The 17702-nt window shown below is 46.8% G+C and overlaps 2 protein-coding genes across 2 annotated transcripts; both read right to left on the reverse strand.

The window, feature by feature from the left end:
• Positions 1-588: 588 nt before the first annotated feature.
• Positions 589-14176, reverse strand: LOC130375932 (SNF-related serine/threonine-protein kinase-like). Its single transcript, XM_056583100.1, has 8 exons — positions 12954-14176; positions 10678-10907; positions 10055-10273; positions 8381-8627; positions 4069-4210; positions 2935-3147; positions 2233-2367; positions 589-2096 (listed from the first exon to the last, which is right to left on the reverse strand). Exons 2-8 carry the CDS (start codon positions 10798-10800, stop codon positions 821-823), a joined length of 2355 nt encoding a protein of 784 aa, XP_056439075.1. The 5' UTR covers positions 10801-10907; positions 12954-14176; the 3' UTR covers positions 589-820.
• Positions 14177-14270: 94 nt separating this feature from the next.
• On the reverse strand, positions 14271-16340 carry rpl14 (ribosomal protein L14). Its single transcript, XM_056583101.1, has 6 exons — positions 16236-16340; positions 15645-15746; positions 15466-15560; positions 15146-15245; positions 14469-14522; positions 14271-14364 (listed from the first exon to the last, which is right to left on the reverse strand). The coding sequence occupies exons 1-6, from the start codon at positions 16236-16238 to the stop codon at positions 14305-14307; spliced, it is 414 nt and encodes a 137-aa protein (XP_056439076.1). The 5' UTR covers positions 16239-16340; the 3' UTR covers positions 14271-14304.
• Between the last annotated feature and the right edge of the window lie 1362 nt (positions 16341-17702).

Below are 17702 nucleotides of genomic sequence, written 5' to 3' on the forward strand. Positions count from 1 at the left end.
GAAATAACACTGCTCTCTCTCTCTCTCTTCTCTTCCATTCTCACTCTCCCCTATAGCCAGGGCCAAACGACACAACTTTAAAAACCCTGATTTAACGCCCGTCCACCTTAAATGTTCTGATGTGCATTACCTATAGACACCGGTTGCTTGGCGTGTGTGTAAAGTCTGACACATGTCCACAGAGCAGTCAGTCAATAGATGTGTGCTGGTCACTCTTTTCATGGTCACTCGGGACTGAGGAAACCACGGCTCCCCTCCCTCCCTCCCTCCCTCCCTCCCTCCCTCCCTCCCTCCCCGGTTCCTGTTGCGCTCCAGGGGGATTGTGATGCCAATGTGGTTCAGCGAGCCATTGTCTCTTATCCGGTCTTCTTGCTCCTAGAGTTATGTATTTTCCCCTGATATCCTCACACAAGGTGCTTAAATAGGTTGTGCAGTGAGTGCATCACACGCAAACACTGACTGTACTCAACTAAATATAGTGTTTAAGAAGGTGAATTGTGTTTCCTCACCCACCATCAGGGTGAAAGGGGAATGGGGGTGGTGTGGGGTGGTGTGGGGTGGTGTGGGGGGGGGGGGTAAGGGCGTTGACTGTGATAGTTCTGAGGGTAGCAGGGAGATGAGAGAGGGCGGAGGACAGAGGGATGAGGGGGAGAAGGGATGAGAGGGAGTGGCGGGAAAAGGAGTAAGACAGGGGGTGAGGTAGAAGAGAGTGGGGTGAGGTAGAGGAGGGAGGATCGGAGTCCTGGGGGTGGTGTTGGGTGGAGGGGGTAGCAGCCAGGCAGGTGGGGTGGAGGTGAGGTGCGGCGGGGTCCACAGGCCTTCAGATGACCTGGCAGCAGCTGTGGGGCGTGGGGGGGAAGAGCAGGCCCTCCTTGGGGCTCCTCTGGATGTTCACCGACAGAGTCTTGTCGCTCAGCGGCATCTGCAGCACCCGGTTCTTCAGGTTCCGGTGGTTCTCCCTGGCCAGGTCCAGCTCGCTCAGCCTCAGGTTGCCCGAGCAGGACCCGTCCAGCAGGGGGTCCCCCAGGAACGAGTCCCCCAGAGGGGTGGACCGGTGGAGGGTCACCCTGGGCGTGGGCCCCCCCAGCAGGGACACCTTGTCCAGGCTGCCGGTGGAGCCGCCCATGCACATCCTCCACACGGGCCTCTCCGGCCGGTGGTCCCCCGCCTCGCTCCTGTCGCCACCCCCCGTCAGATTGTGGAACTGCGAGCTGAGGCACAGACTCATGAGCTTCAGGCTCTCCACCAGGCCGCTGGGGGCTTTGGCCGAACCCCTGCCCCGAGCGTCCCCCGGACTCCCGCCGTTGGGGGGGCTGGCGGGCTCATTGGGGCCACGTTCCTCCCGCCCTTGAGCTCGGACGATGGGCTCTCGTTCGCCCCCGCCGAAGGAGAGCGTCGGCGCCGTCCCGCCGTGGGGTCCCGCCTCGCAGGGGTCGTCTTGCGTGTCGTCCTCAGAGGTCTCCGAGCTGGGCGTCGCCAAGGACTCCGGCGTCGTTCCGGCGAGGCGATCGGGGGATAGAGTGGCGCAGGGCGGAGCCGAGAGCCTGGAGGTTAGGTTCAGGTTCCTGGGCGCGGCGAGTCCACGCAGGGTCGCCCTCTCCTTCTCTGCCCCGTCGGCCTCGTCCTCTTCCATGTCGCTGATCTCCTCGTGGATCTGGTTGAGGATCGGGGCGCTCATGCGACACGTCAGCCGGTTGGCCGGAGAGCGCGAAGAAGACCCCACCTTGGGGCGAAGCACCACCTGGAAGGGGAGCGGCTTGGGCTCGCCCTCCTCCTCCTCGTCCTCCTCCACGCTCAGGAGGCTGGGGCTCCTGGTCTTGGCGTGGTGCCCCGAGGGGCCGAGCCTCAGAGGGTTGGGCTGGGGCACAGCCAGCGGCCGGAGGACCCTCTCGTGGCTCTGGGTCATGGGCTGCAGCAGGTCGGCCATGTGCTTCCTCTGGCTGAGGTCCAGCAGTGCCGTCTTGGGCCTGGGTCCCCGGTGGAGGCTCTCGGCGCTGCGGGCGGGGGACTGGGGACCCCCGGGGTGAGAGATGGCGGGGCCTCCCAGGCCGTCCGTCATGTCCTGGTGCACGTCCACCCTGGTGGGCCACGACTGCCTGCGAAGGGGTTGAACATAGGGAACGGCAGATCAGTGACTGAAATCGTCCATTTCGGGAAAACTTCAGGGTGTATGTCCTTCAGACGAATCCCCTGAAGGACAATGTCAAAGGTCAAGGTGGGTGAGCCCCATACCTGAACTGAGCCTTGCTGGGGCTGGCAGAGCGAATCAGGCTGTGGTTCTCCTTCTCCTGCCTCTCCCTCAGCACCCTCTCGGCCAGCAGGAAGTAGGTAGCCGTGATGTGGTTGTACCGGTTGGCCTCCAGCGCCCTGAGACACCGTGAGCAAGAGGTGAGCGTCTCGTTCCAAAACACGCAAAACCACCGTGAAAAGACGTACCCCTCATCTAAGGCATCAAGGAGATCCGCTCAAAACGAGCCGACAGGCTGGCTGTCTAGTTCGACGAGGCACTATCTAGGAATAGCCCATGCCAACTGGCGGCTGACGGCAATTACACAGATGACGGCAATCAGTTAGACACGCCACCAGCTGTGCTAGCACAGAATGGCGCTTGTCCAGCCATCGCCAGATGAGAAGGATTTGCTAAATAGTCTGGTGTTTGTTGTCATGGAACAAACATTGGGCTTTTCGCCTGCAGTGACAGTAGTGGACTTTGGTTATGACGTTGTTATGAAATTAGAAAGGATCAGTGGTTAGTAGTTAATGTCAGTCGGTGGTAGTGATAAGTAGTTAAAGTAGTTGAAGTAGTGGACACATTTAATCATGTGGCGTTTGAAAGTGTTGGCTACCGACGTCCAACTGTTGATCATCAGTTCTAGTACAAAAGGCCCAGAAACTTTGGTTGAACCGTGAAGACGGCGAGTGGGGGACGCGTACTCAGTAATGTCGTCTCGGTCGGCGATGCCCCCCAGCACCAGCCGCTGGACGATGCAGCCGTGTTCCTCCTCTGATAGGCTGCGGTGGGACACAAGGGGCGTGGCTAGCTTGGTGGCGGGAGAGGGGTCGACGCCCTGCAGCCACTCGTGTTCTTCGATGAGCTCCAGAGAGGTGCGGTTCTTGGGGTCCCTCTGCAGCATTTGACCTATGAGACTGGAACAAGAGGCAGTTGTTAGCGGGGTGAACCGGTGCGGTTCTGCTGATCCACTGTTTGGATCCACGGCTTTCACAACTATCCGTAAAGTGAACTTTAACTCAGGCCTGGATAGAATGTGTACGGATAATGTAAGCATATTTTTACTTCAGCAAAGTTCCAGTGTAAAAGTACTGCCCTGCATTTTGAGTCTACCATCTGTTAATTAGCACCATCGAGAAGTTGAAGCCGCGACTCGAGTAGAAAAATAAATAAATAAATAACACACACACCATAGCAGGACTTCTATTTTCCAGTCATTTTCACACCACTTTCAATCAGTAGATGGGGGAAGCGGTAAAGACTTTTCACATGAAATCAACGTAATTCCCGAAGCTCTCGCCTTGCAGAAGGAGGAACAAATGGATGCATTGTTAAAGTATTCATGTCCCCACGCAACCTGGCAGAAGACTCGGCTTGCTTCAGAAGGCTTTTTGAACAGAAAGGTAATATGGAAGATTAATAATGGTGGAGGGACGGGGGATGACTGCATAAGACTACACTAGACACCGCACTGCATCTCGGGGAAAACAGATTGGAAGGCAGGACAATGTGAGAGAGGAAGGGCGTGGTGGGGGGGGGTACGCCCTCGTCCCTCAACCACCTTTCTCTCTCTCTCTCCCCTCGTTCCGCACTCGTCTCTAAACATGAAATATGCAGCGCCTGAAGAGTGTTCACTCCCTCCAGCTCACACACACACACACACACACACACACACACACACACACACACACACACACTTGTGTCTATGAGTGAGTGAGTGAGTGAGTGAGTGCCTGCGTGCGTGCGCAGATGAGAATGGATGTGTTTGATTGTACTAAGGCGTTTGTATGGATGCATGTACGGAGATGTGTGTGTATGTAAGCGTGCACGTGTCTTACTCTCTGCATGCGTTGGAGACGTGTGCGGGGACGCTGTATTTGCAGTCCATGATCTTGGTGAGGGTCTCACTGTCGTTGGTCTCCTGGAAGGGAGGGTGACCACACACCAACATGAAGAGAATCACACCCAGGCTCCAGATATCTGCAGAGGACCAGAGAGAGAGAGAGACAGAGACAGAGACAGAGAGAGAGAGACAGAGAAAGAGAGAGAAAGAGAGAGCGAAAGGGAGAGCGAAAGGGAGAGTGAGGGAGAGAGGCGAATAAGGCTTGCGTTGCATTTTTAACAGTGCCAGGAATGGTAGTAGTAAACACAACAGACATCTCCTAAAGAGAAAGTGCCAGAGTGAAATATGGGATGATAGGATTGGGAGAGACAAGCAAGCATGGCTGTCTGCCTTTATGTTTAGTGACACACACACACAAGTTTGGGTTCACTTTGAAATGTCCAGATTTTTTAAAAGAAAAACACTTTTTTGTTTTCCAATGAAAATACATTGAGCCGAAATACAGTCTAGACATTGTTAATGTGGAAACGGCAGATTTATTATGGAATATCTACATAGGTGTACAGAGGCCCATTTCCAGCAACCATCACTCCTGTGGTACATTGATTAGCACATTGTTTTAAAGGGCTAATTGATGATTAGAAAACCCTTGTGCTTTTGAACGGTAGTGCACGTTGTGTGTGTGTGTGTGTGTGTGTGTGTGTGTGTGTGTGTGTGTGTGTGTGTGTGTGTGTGTGTGTGTGTGTGTGTGTGTGTGTGTGTGTGTGTGTGTGTGTGTGTGTGTGTGTGTGTGTGTGCGTGCGCACACACACACACACACACACACACACAAACACAGACAAGCGACACAGACAAAAGCTCTCTGAACCTATTGACAAATTAAACATGATTCATATTTGATCAAAGAGCTGTATCCATAAATATGCACAAACCACATCTGCTCTAACATTGAAGCTGTTCCTTGCCGGCTGGCACTACAAATGCACACACACACACACACACACACACACACACACACACACACACACACACACACACACACACACACACACACACACACACACACACACACACACACACACACACACACGCGCACACACAGCAGACGCTGCACTCCTGGTACACACACACACACACACACCAAGGAAGTGGGTTAACGTGTTCATCTGTCATTGATTCATACGCTTGCTAGTTGCTCACTACAGCCGTTCTATCTATGGCTTCTGCAAAGCGGTACTGGAAGAGAGCAGCAAAGTCCTGCAGGCATGCAGAACAGTGTTTGACGGTAATATGGTCCACTGACCCACATTCCACGCTAGTCTTCCGACGGCATTAATACCCAGCACACATACGGTGTGCAACGCAAGCGGCATACCGCGCCGATAACACACTGGTTCAAGTCAAAGATAGCCCTTTCAAATTAATACTGTACGCTTTTATGGCCTCCCTCCCTTATTTTCTTCATGCTGTGAGCATCCACGTGATTCTCAAAGATCTTTGTGTTCCGATGATAGATCTTTCTTTGTGTGAGCAGTAGATTCTGAACGGTTTCTGCGTGTATCGCTGCGTGTGATCTTTCCCATGTTCATACAGTTGATTTTCATTATTCTATGTGCGGGTATTGTCGATTTTGCTTTGCACGCATCATTGATTCCGACTGCGCTCTGCACGTCTAGTCGATTGGCCTTCGCGCGTGTACTTGATTTTGATTGGTCGTCGCTGGTGTGGCTGCTCAGCAGTCCTCTACCCAGCGTGCCTCTTGGCCTGCGATGCGATGCCTGGCGTGGATGCAGGTGGATTGTGGGTGGTGACTATTTATCGCCACGGCTGTGAAAGAGTGTGCGTCAGCCCGCCGCTACCAGGGGAGTCGAGAAGTGTTGCTGCAGTCCCTGCCGTTTCCTAGCAACCGTGATACCTCCCTATCCGTCCCAGCCCACCGCTGGTCCACCCTCCCCCCTCCCCCATCCCCTCTCCCCCCAACCCCATCACTGCTTCGCGGCCGGTGGTCAAGCAACCGGCTATTGGATGGGTTTATTTATACGAGGCAGTCTGTTTCCCTGCTGCAAACGGCCTCGCCATTAGCGGCGACAGCTGCAATCGTCTTAAGTACCCCTTTTAGTTTTGCGTCCCTCACTTCTGCAATCATTCACACGCCCTACACGCACGCACACCAGGCAAGCACACACTCATGTGCACACAATTCAGGACGCGCTTGCTGCTATCCGTCCATTGAATAAAGATTTTTTTTAAAGGTAATTTTCAGCTCTTCATCACCATGATCATCATCAGCAGCAGATTGTAACAGCATCCTCCAGAACTGTCCCCACTTTCAGAACCGATACTCGCCCTATTTGTAAACTCCTCCTCCAGGATTAACCGTGGCGACCACGATAATCCCTGGACCCCCCCCCCTCCCTTCTGCCTCCGTTCCAAGGCCTACCAACTTTATAGCTTTCTATGATGACCTCGCTGCTGAGCTGAGCCTCGTTCAACGTCAAACGGTCCGCCGGCGTGCTCGCGCCCGATTAATGTCGCGCTGGTCGGATGGGTAATCCTTGCTAATGAACCCATCATCATCATCCTCATTTCAGACAGCGGTGCGGGCAGCGAGTCGTGTAGTGCACATGACCGTAAGACCAGCGCCGCATGAATGAACACGCAAGCACCCATGAATGGGAGACACAAAACTGTACATTTCTTGGTCGTAGTCTGGGTCAAGCGCATCTTTTGAAGGGATTTTCAAGGGATTGCTGACTCTGTGGTCTTAGAAAGCCGGCCAAGTACCGTCAGGGCAACTGATTGATTAGATAGGGGCACGCACGTGCACACACGCATATCCACCGTGGTGGATGTGCACACGCATATCCACCGTGGTGGATGTTTATGTTCAGGCTGGAACTATAGCAGTGCTGATAAATCACTATAATCTCTCTCGCTTGGCCACTCGCCCGATTTTTCACTCTCGCTCGCATCTGCTCTGCAAAGGGAAGATGAGAGGAAGCAGAGAGGAGACCGTAGAAAATAGCCACAGCAGATCCACTCAAATGGAAAAATGGAAATACACTCCTCTCTCTCTCTCTCCCCCCTCACAATTTTCCCCTTCCCTCACACTCAGTTCCCTAGCTGACAACCCCCCCGCCCCTCCTTCACACACACACACACACAAGACCTGCACCCCCAATACCGCCCCCCCCCCAAAAACATCCATGCCTGATTGCATTTCATTTGATATTTAAACTGGTAGACACACAAACTAATTGTCTGTATATTCACTGATATAGTTTCATATAATTCAATAGTAAATTGAATGGTGGAGTTGCTTATAATTTAATGGCTAAAATAGGTCCAGCTCTATATTATTTAATATCTAAAAGTACACAGTTGTACATGAGAGATGAGATAAAAGCACAACAGAGAGAAAATAACAGAAACCAATTTCACAATGACCCACTATCAGATTTCATTACATGCAGGCAAACAGTGGCCTTCAATGATCACGATAAAAAGAAGAAGCTAAAACTCCTCTCTCCTCTTCAAATAAAAAAGTAAATAAATATGCCTTTTCTTAAAAAACATCAATGGCTAGGTGACTGAATGGCTTTTGTCAATATCACCTCATTTCCTTTTCATCGTGTTGCTATCACAACTCTCGTCCAATCGTAGAGGGCTGATTTGCATTACCCTCTGGTTCAGGAGATGTGCATACACTAGGCCCACACACTGGCACAGGTGTAGGTCATACAACTATACCATGTCCTGGTCACTTGCATATAGAAGAACACAACCTGGACTCTGGACTCCACGCAGTAGAGCAGTAGGACACAAACACGTACATACACACACAGGGTTGACATATTAAATTCAGAGCCCAAATGCACACCACACATGCACACTGATAGACGGGCAATATGAGCTTAAGGTAAACACATCAATAACTGGGCCACTGCTGATTATTCATCTCTCTCTCTCACGCTCCCTCTCCGGACTCACTTAAGCTGTGCATTTAATCGCATTTACCGTAGATTGCGAAACTATATAATCGTGTTGAATTAATTTCTTAGTTTATTTATTTTATCATTCAAAGAACAACTGGATACATATTTGTATATTCCTTTCCATTTGAACATTTCCTTGTTGATCATTTTGTGCATCATTTTAAAAAGGGAAATTTCAAAGTTCTCAGTTAAAACGTTATTTTTTTGGAGAGAAATGCTGAATAAATGCATCATGCTTTCTAACTCAAAAAGAGATGATTTCAATATTTCCCAAGATAATCCTGATTCTTTCGACGCAGCCCTAGGACTCACCGACGGCGGGGGCGTCGTACTCGTCCCCCAGCAGGATCTCGGGGGCGGAGTAGGCCAGCGACCCGCAGGAGGTGCTGAGGTTCTCCCCGGGGCGGAAGCGGTTGCTGAAGCCGAAGTCGGTGAGCTTAACCAGGCCCTGCTTCTGGAAGAACACCACGTTCTCCGGCTTCAGGTCGCGGTGCACCACCCGCAGCCGGTGGCAGTAGGAGATGGCGTGCACGATCTGGGCGAAGTAGCACTTGGCCAACTGTAGGGGGAGGACGATGGGACGAGGGGATGGGGGATGTGGTTATACATCACAGTCGATTAAAGGGGACATATTACACCACCAGGTTAGTGACCTCTCAAGTGGGCGTGTCCACCTAGATGTGAGCTGGATAGATGAGCAACGTTTGCTAAAAAACAGCTTGCAACGGCTAATCACACTCACACCTGGCGGTATAATATGGCATCTTTAAAATCTGAAATAAAGTTGCACTGCCATTTGTTTAGGTTAGATATAGCATGTGTAAGGTGATGCAGGTCCCAGAAGGGTCTTTAGTCTGTCGGGTATACTTTGCAATAATTACCGGCTCAATGTATATAATTACATTGATGTATATAATTACAATGTATATAATTACATTATAATTACAATTACAATACTTTGACACAGAACATGAACCCAAAAATACATGTAATTTAATTGAAATATTAATTGGAGGTTACGTTCTATGCTCGGAAATAGCAACCATAGCAACGGTCTGTTATTCATGGCAGTGGTCTGCTTATCAGAATCGAGTACACAACAAAGCTGTGCAATTTATGTATATAGAATTGCATAGGAATTGATTGTGTTGTTTGGATTCAGAAATGCAAGATAAAAGAATGAAAGAAAGAATGAATATGAAAATAACCAAAAATAAAATAATAAATACAATAAAAAATATAACTGTATACGAGCCTGTAATGTTTTATACACGGGAGACTATGGAGTCTTTATGTAAAGTCAACAGTAGCTAGCTTTGTAGCCAAGTTTAATTATCAGTTTAATTGTCCCGATACTGCCCCAGCGTCATTTAATACTTGTTTTCCCTGAGTCATTCGTCAAATATTGGTCACCTGTGTTGATTACTAATTATGTTGACGAAGCCACATACAATCATAATTTAAATGTCTTCATGAAAAAATATTCTGTGTTGAAAAAGATGGTTTAGGATTAATATGATAAAGTTCCAATTATGTTTATGTTAAGTTACTTAAGACTGTGTTCTGATACTGTATATTTTAAACCAGTAACATTAAGCGTCAGGGTGTCTCGGCATAGCATATATAGCACGCATAACCACTGTGTCTAGTGTCCCATGATTGGATGTTTAATTCCTTCCCTTTATTCTTTCTTCACCACAACAATTCCATGTATGTGACGGTTCCCTGGCAGAAAAACCCTTTCGGATTCCGATGTGGATCCGCTTTCAAACATGCGTGCATGTGCTTGTGTCTGTTTGCTGATGGTGTGTGTGTGTGTGTGTGTGTGTGTGTGTGTGTGTGTGTGTGTGTGTGTGTGTGTGTGTGTGTGTGTGTGTGTGTGTGTGTGTGTGTGTGTGTGTGTGTGTGTGTGTGTGTGTGTGTGTGTGTGCATACATGTGGGTCGCTGGTGTGTTCGCGTGCGGGCGCAGGTGCATGACGACTCACCTCCTCCCCGAGGCCGCCCTCGTGCTTCATGATGCAGTCGTACATGTCCCCGCCGTCCGCCAGCTCCAGGATGAGGTAGAGCTTGGTGGCTGTGTCGATGACCTCGTACAGACGCACCACGTTGGGGTGCTGCACCATCTTCATACAGCGCACCTCCTGGAACAGGTGGCCCCGCGCCACCGCGTCCAGCTTGGTCTTGTCGATCACCTTCACGGCAACCTGGGGGGAGGGGGGGGGCAAGAGGACGAGGAAGAGGAGTGAACCTCCCGTTTGTACCAAGTGCCCTTCCTCATCATCTTCACCCTCACTTGCTAACCCATTGCCGGGACGGCCAGACATCATGAGACACATCGTGCCGTTTATAAACTCTCGCATTTATAAAAAAGATATATCATCTAGGACTCAAACTGTTGACCACATGCAATCATATTTCCTCTCAACCTAATCAGGCATTGAATGTCAAGGCTCTATTCGTGATTTCAAGGTAATTTTGGGCCAACGGTGTGTGTGTGTGTGTGTGTGTGTGTGTGTGTGTGTGTGTGTGTGTGTGTGTGTGTGTGTGTGTGTGTGTGTGTGTGTGTGTGTGTGTGTGTGTGTGTGTGTGTGTGTGTGTGTGTGTGTACCTTTTCCCCTGTGAAGACATGCCGGGCCAGTTTGACCACAGCAAAGTGCCCGCGGCCCAGGGTCTTGTCCAGGTCGTACAGGCCGGCGATCTTCCCATCGTGGCCACGTTTCAGACCAGCCATCAGGCTGCGGGTAGTGCCGAGGAGTTGCCTCTCTCTCGCTAGTGAGCTGGTGTCTCTCCGGTCAGTTCTCCATTTTCATCCAACAGGTCGAATTCAGGACGTTGTAACTGGTTCAACAAACATTTCCCACATTTACATTTATAATATTTACATTTCTATTTACTTTTGTCAGTGTCATGAGGTGTTCAAACAATGAACAGGCAGGCAGCTACCCAACAGGCCTCCTTGATGCCTTATCTCTTCCAGCGCATTGATGCCAGACAGGTATTCAATTTCTAACCAGCTCAGTCAAACAAGGAACAGCAAATCCAGGTAAAAATACATTTATAAAAAAAAACAACAACACAGAAAGGACTAGTTTCCAGGAATTTGTTGACTCAACTCCTTCCACTTGTAGGCACTTGACGCAAAGTTTACCAGATTCTAGAAGTCAGTGAACTTTGCAACCTTGTTAACGACAAAAAAAAAACACACACACACCTCACCAACCCCCTCTAGCCTGGCAAGCATGACATTCTGTTTCGAGGAGGCCATGCGTGTATAAACTGGAATCCGGCAGAGACACAAGCTCGCCAAGAACATTCCTGACAGGTGAGTGTCCACGGGGCGGGTCCTCAGAACACTGAACGCATTCAGTCAACGCCCCCGTGGTCGGGGAACGCACCCATCGACCACAACCACCGGACACAAACCCACGATCCACCTACACGTATAAACTCCACACGAGCATAAAGAAACGGCCAAACAAATAAAAGGCGGGTCTCTGGGCCTGAGGGTGATGATGATTATTAGGATGGTGATGATGATGATGATGATGATGATGACAATGGCTGGGAATGGCAGTTGGCCTTCATAGCTCTTGTGTTCTGAAATATCAACGTTTTTAGAAACGCTCTATGGGAAAGAGCTTCTGAGACGGAGTCTGCCAGCGTACCTGTGAAGAAGAGTGACTCATGTGGCTTTTAATAGCAGCCTGCCATCCCTCTCTCTCTCTCTCACTCTCTACCTCTCGGACACTTTCTGCATGCTTTCATTCACTCACTCTTAAAACACAGGCACTAGCCAAGACAGTACCCTGTCGGCCTACTCTGTACTGTACTCAACACTTGTCTTGAGCTGATAAAGCCCTTAAAGGGGATGTCCTGCTGTCCAGCTCCACGTGGGCCTCGTAGGAATCCCTGGAGTTCAGTTTCAGCCAGAATGTGGGATCAGGTCGCAGGTCTTCGGGCTAACAAGCTTAGCCAAGCCGTCATCTAATCAGCCTTGTCTGGTATGCATTGTACCATTCAGAGTACCTATTTGAGTGATGCATAGGCGTGTTCCCCGACCCCCAACCCCTCCCTCCCTCCCTCACGGTGTCTCTGTTTGTGACACCATTCCAATCAACTACACACCATGAGGGATGGTTGGTTGTGTAACTGTACTTAGGGCAGGCCGTCTAGAAGATGGAGGTGTTTTTATTGACAGGTGAGGTAGAGTGAAGTCCATGTGGCCTGGCATCTTGAACACACCCAGGTCTATATTAAAAAGGGCCAAGCACACAGATGGCCCTCGATTGCTCAGGTAGATATATTGGGGGAGGTGGAGGCAGATATGATTACTGTGGACTTTAATGGCCCTTAAGATTATATAACTGAGAAAAAGACCTTGGCCTTTCTGACAGATAGCTTACGTTGGATTCTTCGTCAGACATAAATTGTCTCATTTGAGACCAAGACAAGTCAAAAAATATATTTTAACCTTTAGCTCTGTCATAAAAAGCTTGAGCACATGCATTTCGTGTCAGAGGAGTTCTGTTTGAAATTGCATTCTTCAGTTCACATTTTAAAACTGCGTTTTGAATAGTCTACATGTTATCCATTCAGGCAACAAATGATAAGAAAACAGGGCGCAGAGGCACTATTGCCCATATGGGACACCCGCTGTCAACAACGGACGCATTCTGGGCATCCGGAGCAATAACAACACAAGAAGGGTCGACGCACAAACCTTCCCTTGAAACGCATTAAAGAAACATGTGGTGGAGCCTAGAATAACCTACGTTGTATTTATACAGGCCTACAATACGGATTATAGCTTGCTACAATTACGTTATAGATGAAAGGCCTAACATGTGTTTTGAAACAATAAATATCCCATTAAATACTGCTTACCAGGATGAGGCGCTCTATGAATCGGTGCCAAACGCCTCTCCTTCTGCGTTGCCCGTTTAGATCACTGCTTCACTATGGACGGTTGTACAGCGTGTCTCAATGTAACAACAGGCAATACAGTATAAATCTATATTGTGTAGTCCGTAACTAGAAACTGTCAGGATCCTATCCGTTAATATCCTCCAATCTCGCAACTCCGGCTCTGTCGTCCACCTTACTGCGCATACTTGGATAGTTCTAACTCATCTCTGACGTCAGAAGCACGTAGACCTATCCAAGGAGGCATGCGTGCTTAATGTGTTCAATTCATGGAAACGAATGGACAATAGTTCCTCTCCCAATTAGTTGACGCTTTTATAGCAATATAAATATATTTAACATACTTTAGAATGTTATTTTTATTCCTTTGATGTCATTTTATAATTCCTATTTCGTTTTTATATGCAATGTTGCACTACTCTGTATTGTTTGCATGTCTGATTAGCTGCACTCATTGAAGCCTTTCAGTCTGCTTACGCGCATCCGGGCTTGTGAATCCATTATGTAGTTCTTTCAATTAAAACAATTCATTTACATTGTAAGAAAGGATGTATTTAGGAACGATATGTTCCCTCCACAGAGCTGCTGGCGTAATTGGCAGGCAGTGGTTGAGATTATATCACACTTGCGTTTCGGCCACGGAAAACGGAAAGGAGTTTTAGCGGGATATATCTTACATGGGTTCAGCATTGTAGAAAATGTTAAGACTGAAGTCCTTTTTGCTGCCACCTAGCGAAGCCAGTGCAGTACAGCAGGCATTTATTAAAGCGAATTAGACTGCTATAATTACACGCATTTAGAGTAATTCGATCAGAAATATATATGCCTTTCATATAACGTTTCTAGTTAATTACATAGAAAATATATATTTGACTCCATGTTTGAAGAACTGCAATGCAGAAAGCCAGGGTGGATGTTATAATTTCCTTCCTCCCATAAAATAAAAAATTTAAATACCTAATTTACATGCCTGTGTAGATTGTGTTTTTCACAATTAGTCAATGGACAATTAATCGAAACAAATTAGTTAAAATAGAGGGATAATACCTGCATCAATTGAATTTGCCCCTTGTCAATAATCTCATAATACAACTAGTTATATTACATCAGACTGGTCAGACATGACTCAGCTTGCTTCTGCAAATACCCAACTGAGGCAGAAACAATTCATGCCATTTCCCAAATATTTTACATTTCCTCCACCACCAAAACAGAAATCATTGACTTCCACCCGTGCAAAATTGTGCAATTTGTAAAAACAAAACAGATGAACATGGATACGTTTTTTCAAAATGTTTATTTGTGGAACCGATCACTTTTTTGCTGCCTCCTTCTGGAGCTTCTTCACCTCGTGCTTGATGATTCTGTTCCTCTGTAGACAAAAACAAATTAAATTGACACGTGTCACAAACTGCTAGTTTTTTTTTTTTACATTCAGCTGTTCATTCATGAAAACACTTTAAAGTTTAAACTTACCATCTTCTTGGCCTTCATCACCTTGTAGCGGTCAAAGTCAGACATATGAGCCCGCTGCAGGAAAAAAGACTTGCATTAATTCTCTAGATTTACATTATACAAATAGTTTATGAACAAATTTGATAACCAGGGATCAACCATCGACAAGTATACACAAGTCATGCAGCTCCACATTTATAAAACACATTTCTATTCATAAATCAAGCGTTGATTGACTAAAAAATGGTTCCATTCAGAAAGGACATCTAGTGTCAAATATCGAACTTGGGAACAGCTATGCATGGAGAAAATGAACAATGCATAACTTTTGACAATACAGACTGTGACTGGTCTCAGTTTTTGATACCCATCAATGAACATGTACATTATGGCTTAACGGATGTGGATTTCCATAAACACAACTTCCCAACACAAAAAATCTCTAGAATTACCCAATTCTCCCTCTCCACATGAACACAGGCCATCAAGACCAAGTAAACAAATGTGGAATTAACGTGTTACAGTATCAATTCATGCTAGATAGAAATGCCCACCAAGAAAGCATTTTAATATACTAGAGTTGAACATGCCCAAGAAAAAAAAAACATGGCGAATAAATATATAAAAAAGAGCAAGGAGCTTCAATATTCAGTACCAATAAGAAAACGTCAACGCTGGGAGAGTGCAACACTGCTTACCTTCTTCTTGGCCTCAATCTTCTTAGCCCAGCTGCTCTGCTCCCATTTCTGGTTGACCTCAGCCTTTTCCCAGGCTTTCCTGACAAACTTCTGACGGGCACTGTGGAACATAAGACATTTTAGTATTCAATGACATTCCATCTTATCAGGCTTATGGGCCACAGATGTTGACAGAATGAAGTAATTAACTTCCAGTTTTCGATTGTGTTAAAACATAGGGCTAGCCTTTCAATAGAGGAGAATAATTTCCTAATATAAAGATTCCATCTTTTACTACATTAGAATGAACTTTGGGATGGGAGCCTGAAAGATGCCCTCACCTGTGAGGTACTTTGATAACGAAGTCGGTGAGCTGCATGCACTTGAATGGCATGGACTGCCTCTTCACTCCAGTGCAGGGTCCATCAACAAGAGCCTAAAAGGGTCGAGACATTAGTGACTGTTCGTGCGGTGCTTTGATATGAGTGCGGTTAGAGATTGCAGCAAGTTCTCAATTTACCCTGTTTTGGTCGATGACATCAACGATGGCAACCAGTTTGCCCTCGTTGGCTCCAAACGCAACGTAGGCGACGCGGCCAATCTGAACAAAGCGCTTGAACACCTGTGGAAAAACAATTGCGTTGTTTGAAGTTAGTTTACATATCCGAGATTTAAAGGTGAACACTGGACGGTGAGCATGAGGACTGTCATTTGACGCTAGCATGTAGCATTCACTACAGCCAGCCACCCAAAAGTTTAGTTAGCATTGTTCATAGCGTACAGAAGAATACGGATGGCAACACTGCAGTGAAGGCAATATGATAGTAAAGAGTTAGCCAAGCTGTTGGACCATTATACGTTAGAAATGATAATCTCTCATGTGGACGGATAGGCCCTCCCTGGCTAGGGGACCACGTTTCAAACACGGCAATAGCACACATTTCTCCGCAATCGAATATAGCTTTAGATCAACATAAAACACACAGGAAAACGGACATATAATGAGAACGGGCTGTTTTAGCAACATTATACTTGCGGTTTTATGGTATGGGAGTAACGCATAAAGAAATAATTCAATTTTTGAGATGCTAAAATTTCACGACGATCTCACCATGATGGCTGTTCGTGAGCAGAAAGGACGTCCCCACTTCCGCCCAACGCACACATACGCTTTCCGCTTGCTATCCACACATGCGCACTGAGTCGATAAGCGGGAGGCGCAGAAATTATATTTAAGGGTCTTAATAATGACATTAGCTAAAACCTTGATAACGTATACTTATGGAAAGCTTTCTTTCAAGTAAGAAATTAAGGGAGGGTTATACCCCTCAATGCCATATATACCCGTCAATATTCGGGGGTCCCCATCCCCCGATTGTTGCTCAATAACGATCTCAATTATATTATTTAAAAGATAGCCTCTTACCTTAAGTTAGAATAGACCCAAAGTGTGTGAGTGATACACTCTGGTTTAGCTTTCCCTTGCTAGCCGTTTTTGACTTTTCAACATTACGACTTTCTTCTGTTTGGCGAACATGGCTAATTTGCATACGCACACAGGACTGGCTGGCTCCGCTTTGCAAAAAATAACATATTTGCGAACAAATGTTTTGAATTCTTAATATTTAATACACAATATATATATGCATACATATTTTTTTCTTTAACAAAATTCATTGGTAAATCGGGGGGGGGGGGGTCGAAATCCCCCCGTATTTCGCACACTGTATATATTATTTTCATTAATGCACAGGATCAGATGTTATAATCCCTTGTGCCAAAATCCAAGGAAAACACATATTCAGAAGCCCCTGCCCAAACCAACCTTATAAGCACACTGGCTACTGAGCTACCAACCAAAGGTGAAAAACACGAGACAACTAGCCCAACTAACATCAGTAAATACAGCAGTAAGCAGAATATCATTGGGGTTATCAAGTGGGCACCCTCTTTCACAGATGTTTCGTTAAGTTAGGCCCACAACACCTCCCGAAGGCTTAACAATGAAACCAGCGTCCTGGATTCACCCCCCTTAATAACATTTATTATCATGATAATCATAGGTTATTTTTATAATGATCTAGATTGACCTAAATACCTCCTAGAACTACAACTCCATGGAATCAAATCATCACCAGGCTGCTGCCAAAGCATGTTAAAATATACCTGTATTGGTAAATTGTATATAAGACACCTTTCCAAAAAAAATTATAGTCATTAACGTGCATGTCGGGGATGGGCTTTTTGCTCAAGGAGGGCTCTATAGGTAGACAGCAGACATTGGGGTTCAAAACCAAGAACCTTTCGAATGGGAGTCAAACAGCATCATCTCCATTATTCAACATTTTTAGGTATGATATCAGATAAAAACATGTCATTATGTTGTACATTTATTTTAGGGAACATATCACAAATCGAATCAAAATGGTATCACTATTCATGTACTCATTAGTTATATGAAGTTGAAGGTGAATGATAATCTGTAGCCAAACTCAATATTTTCCAAAAAGTATTTATTACAACATTAAAAAAAAACATTACAACATCATATAATGTATAATATAATATAATAATATAA

The sequence above is a fragment of the Gadus chalcogrammus genome, chromosome 22 (genome assembly GCF_026213295.1).
Source record: "Gadus chalcogrammus isolate NIFS_2021 chromosome 22, NIFS_Gcha_1.0, whole genome shotgun sequence".
Lineage (NCBI taxonomy): Eukaryota > Metazoa > Chordata > Actinopteri > Gadiformes > Gadidae > Gadus > Gadus chalcogrammus.

Coding starts and splice junctions, on each gene's coding strand:
- LOC130375932 (XM_056583100.1), bottom strand. CDS start 10,800: ATGGCTGGTCTGAAACGTGGCCACGATGGGAAGATCGCCGGCCTGTAC. Junction 3,148..4,068: donor GTCTCCAACGCATGCAGAGA/GTAAGACACGTG, acceptor CTCTTGTTCCAG/TCTCATAGGTCAAATGCTGC. Junction 2,368..2,934: donor GACCGAGACGACATTACTGA/GTACGCGTCCCC, acceptor ACGGTGTCTCAG/GGCGCTGGAGGCCAACCGGT.
- rpl14 (XM_056583101.1), bottom strand. Junction 14,523..15,145: donor AGATTGAGGCCAAGAAGAAG/GTAAGCAGTGTT, acceptor TTTTTCCTGCAG/CGGGCTCATATGTCTGACTT. Junction 14,365..14,468: donor TGATGAAGGCCAAGAAGATG/GTAAGTTTAAAC, acceptor TTTTGTCTACAG/AGGAACAGAATCATCAAGCA.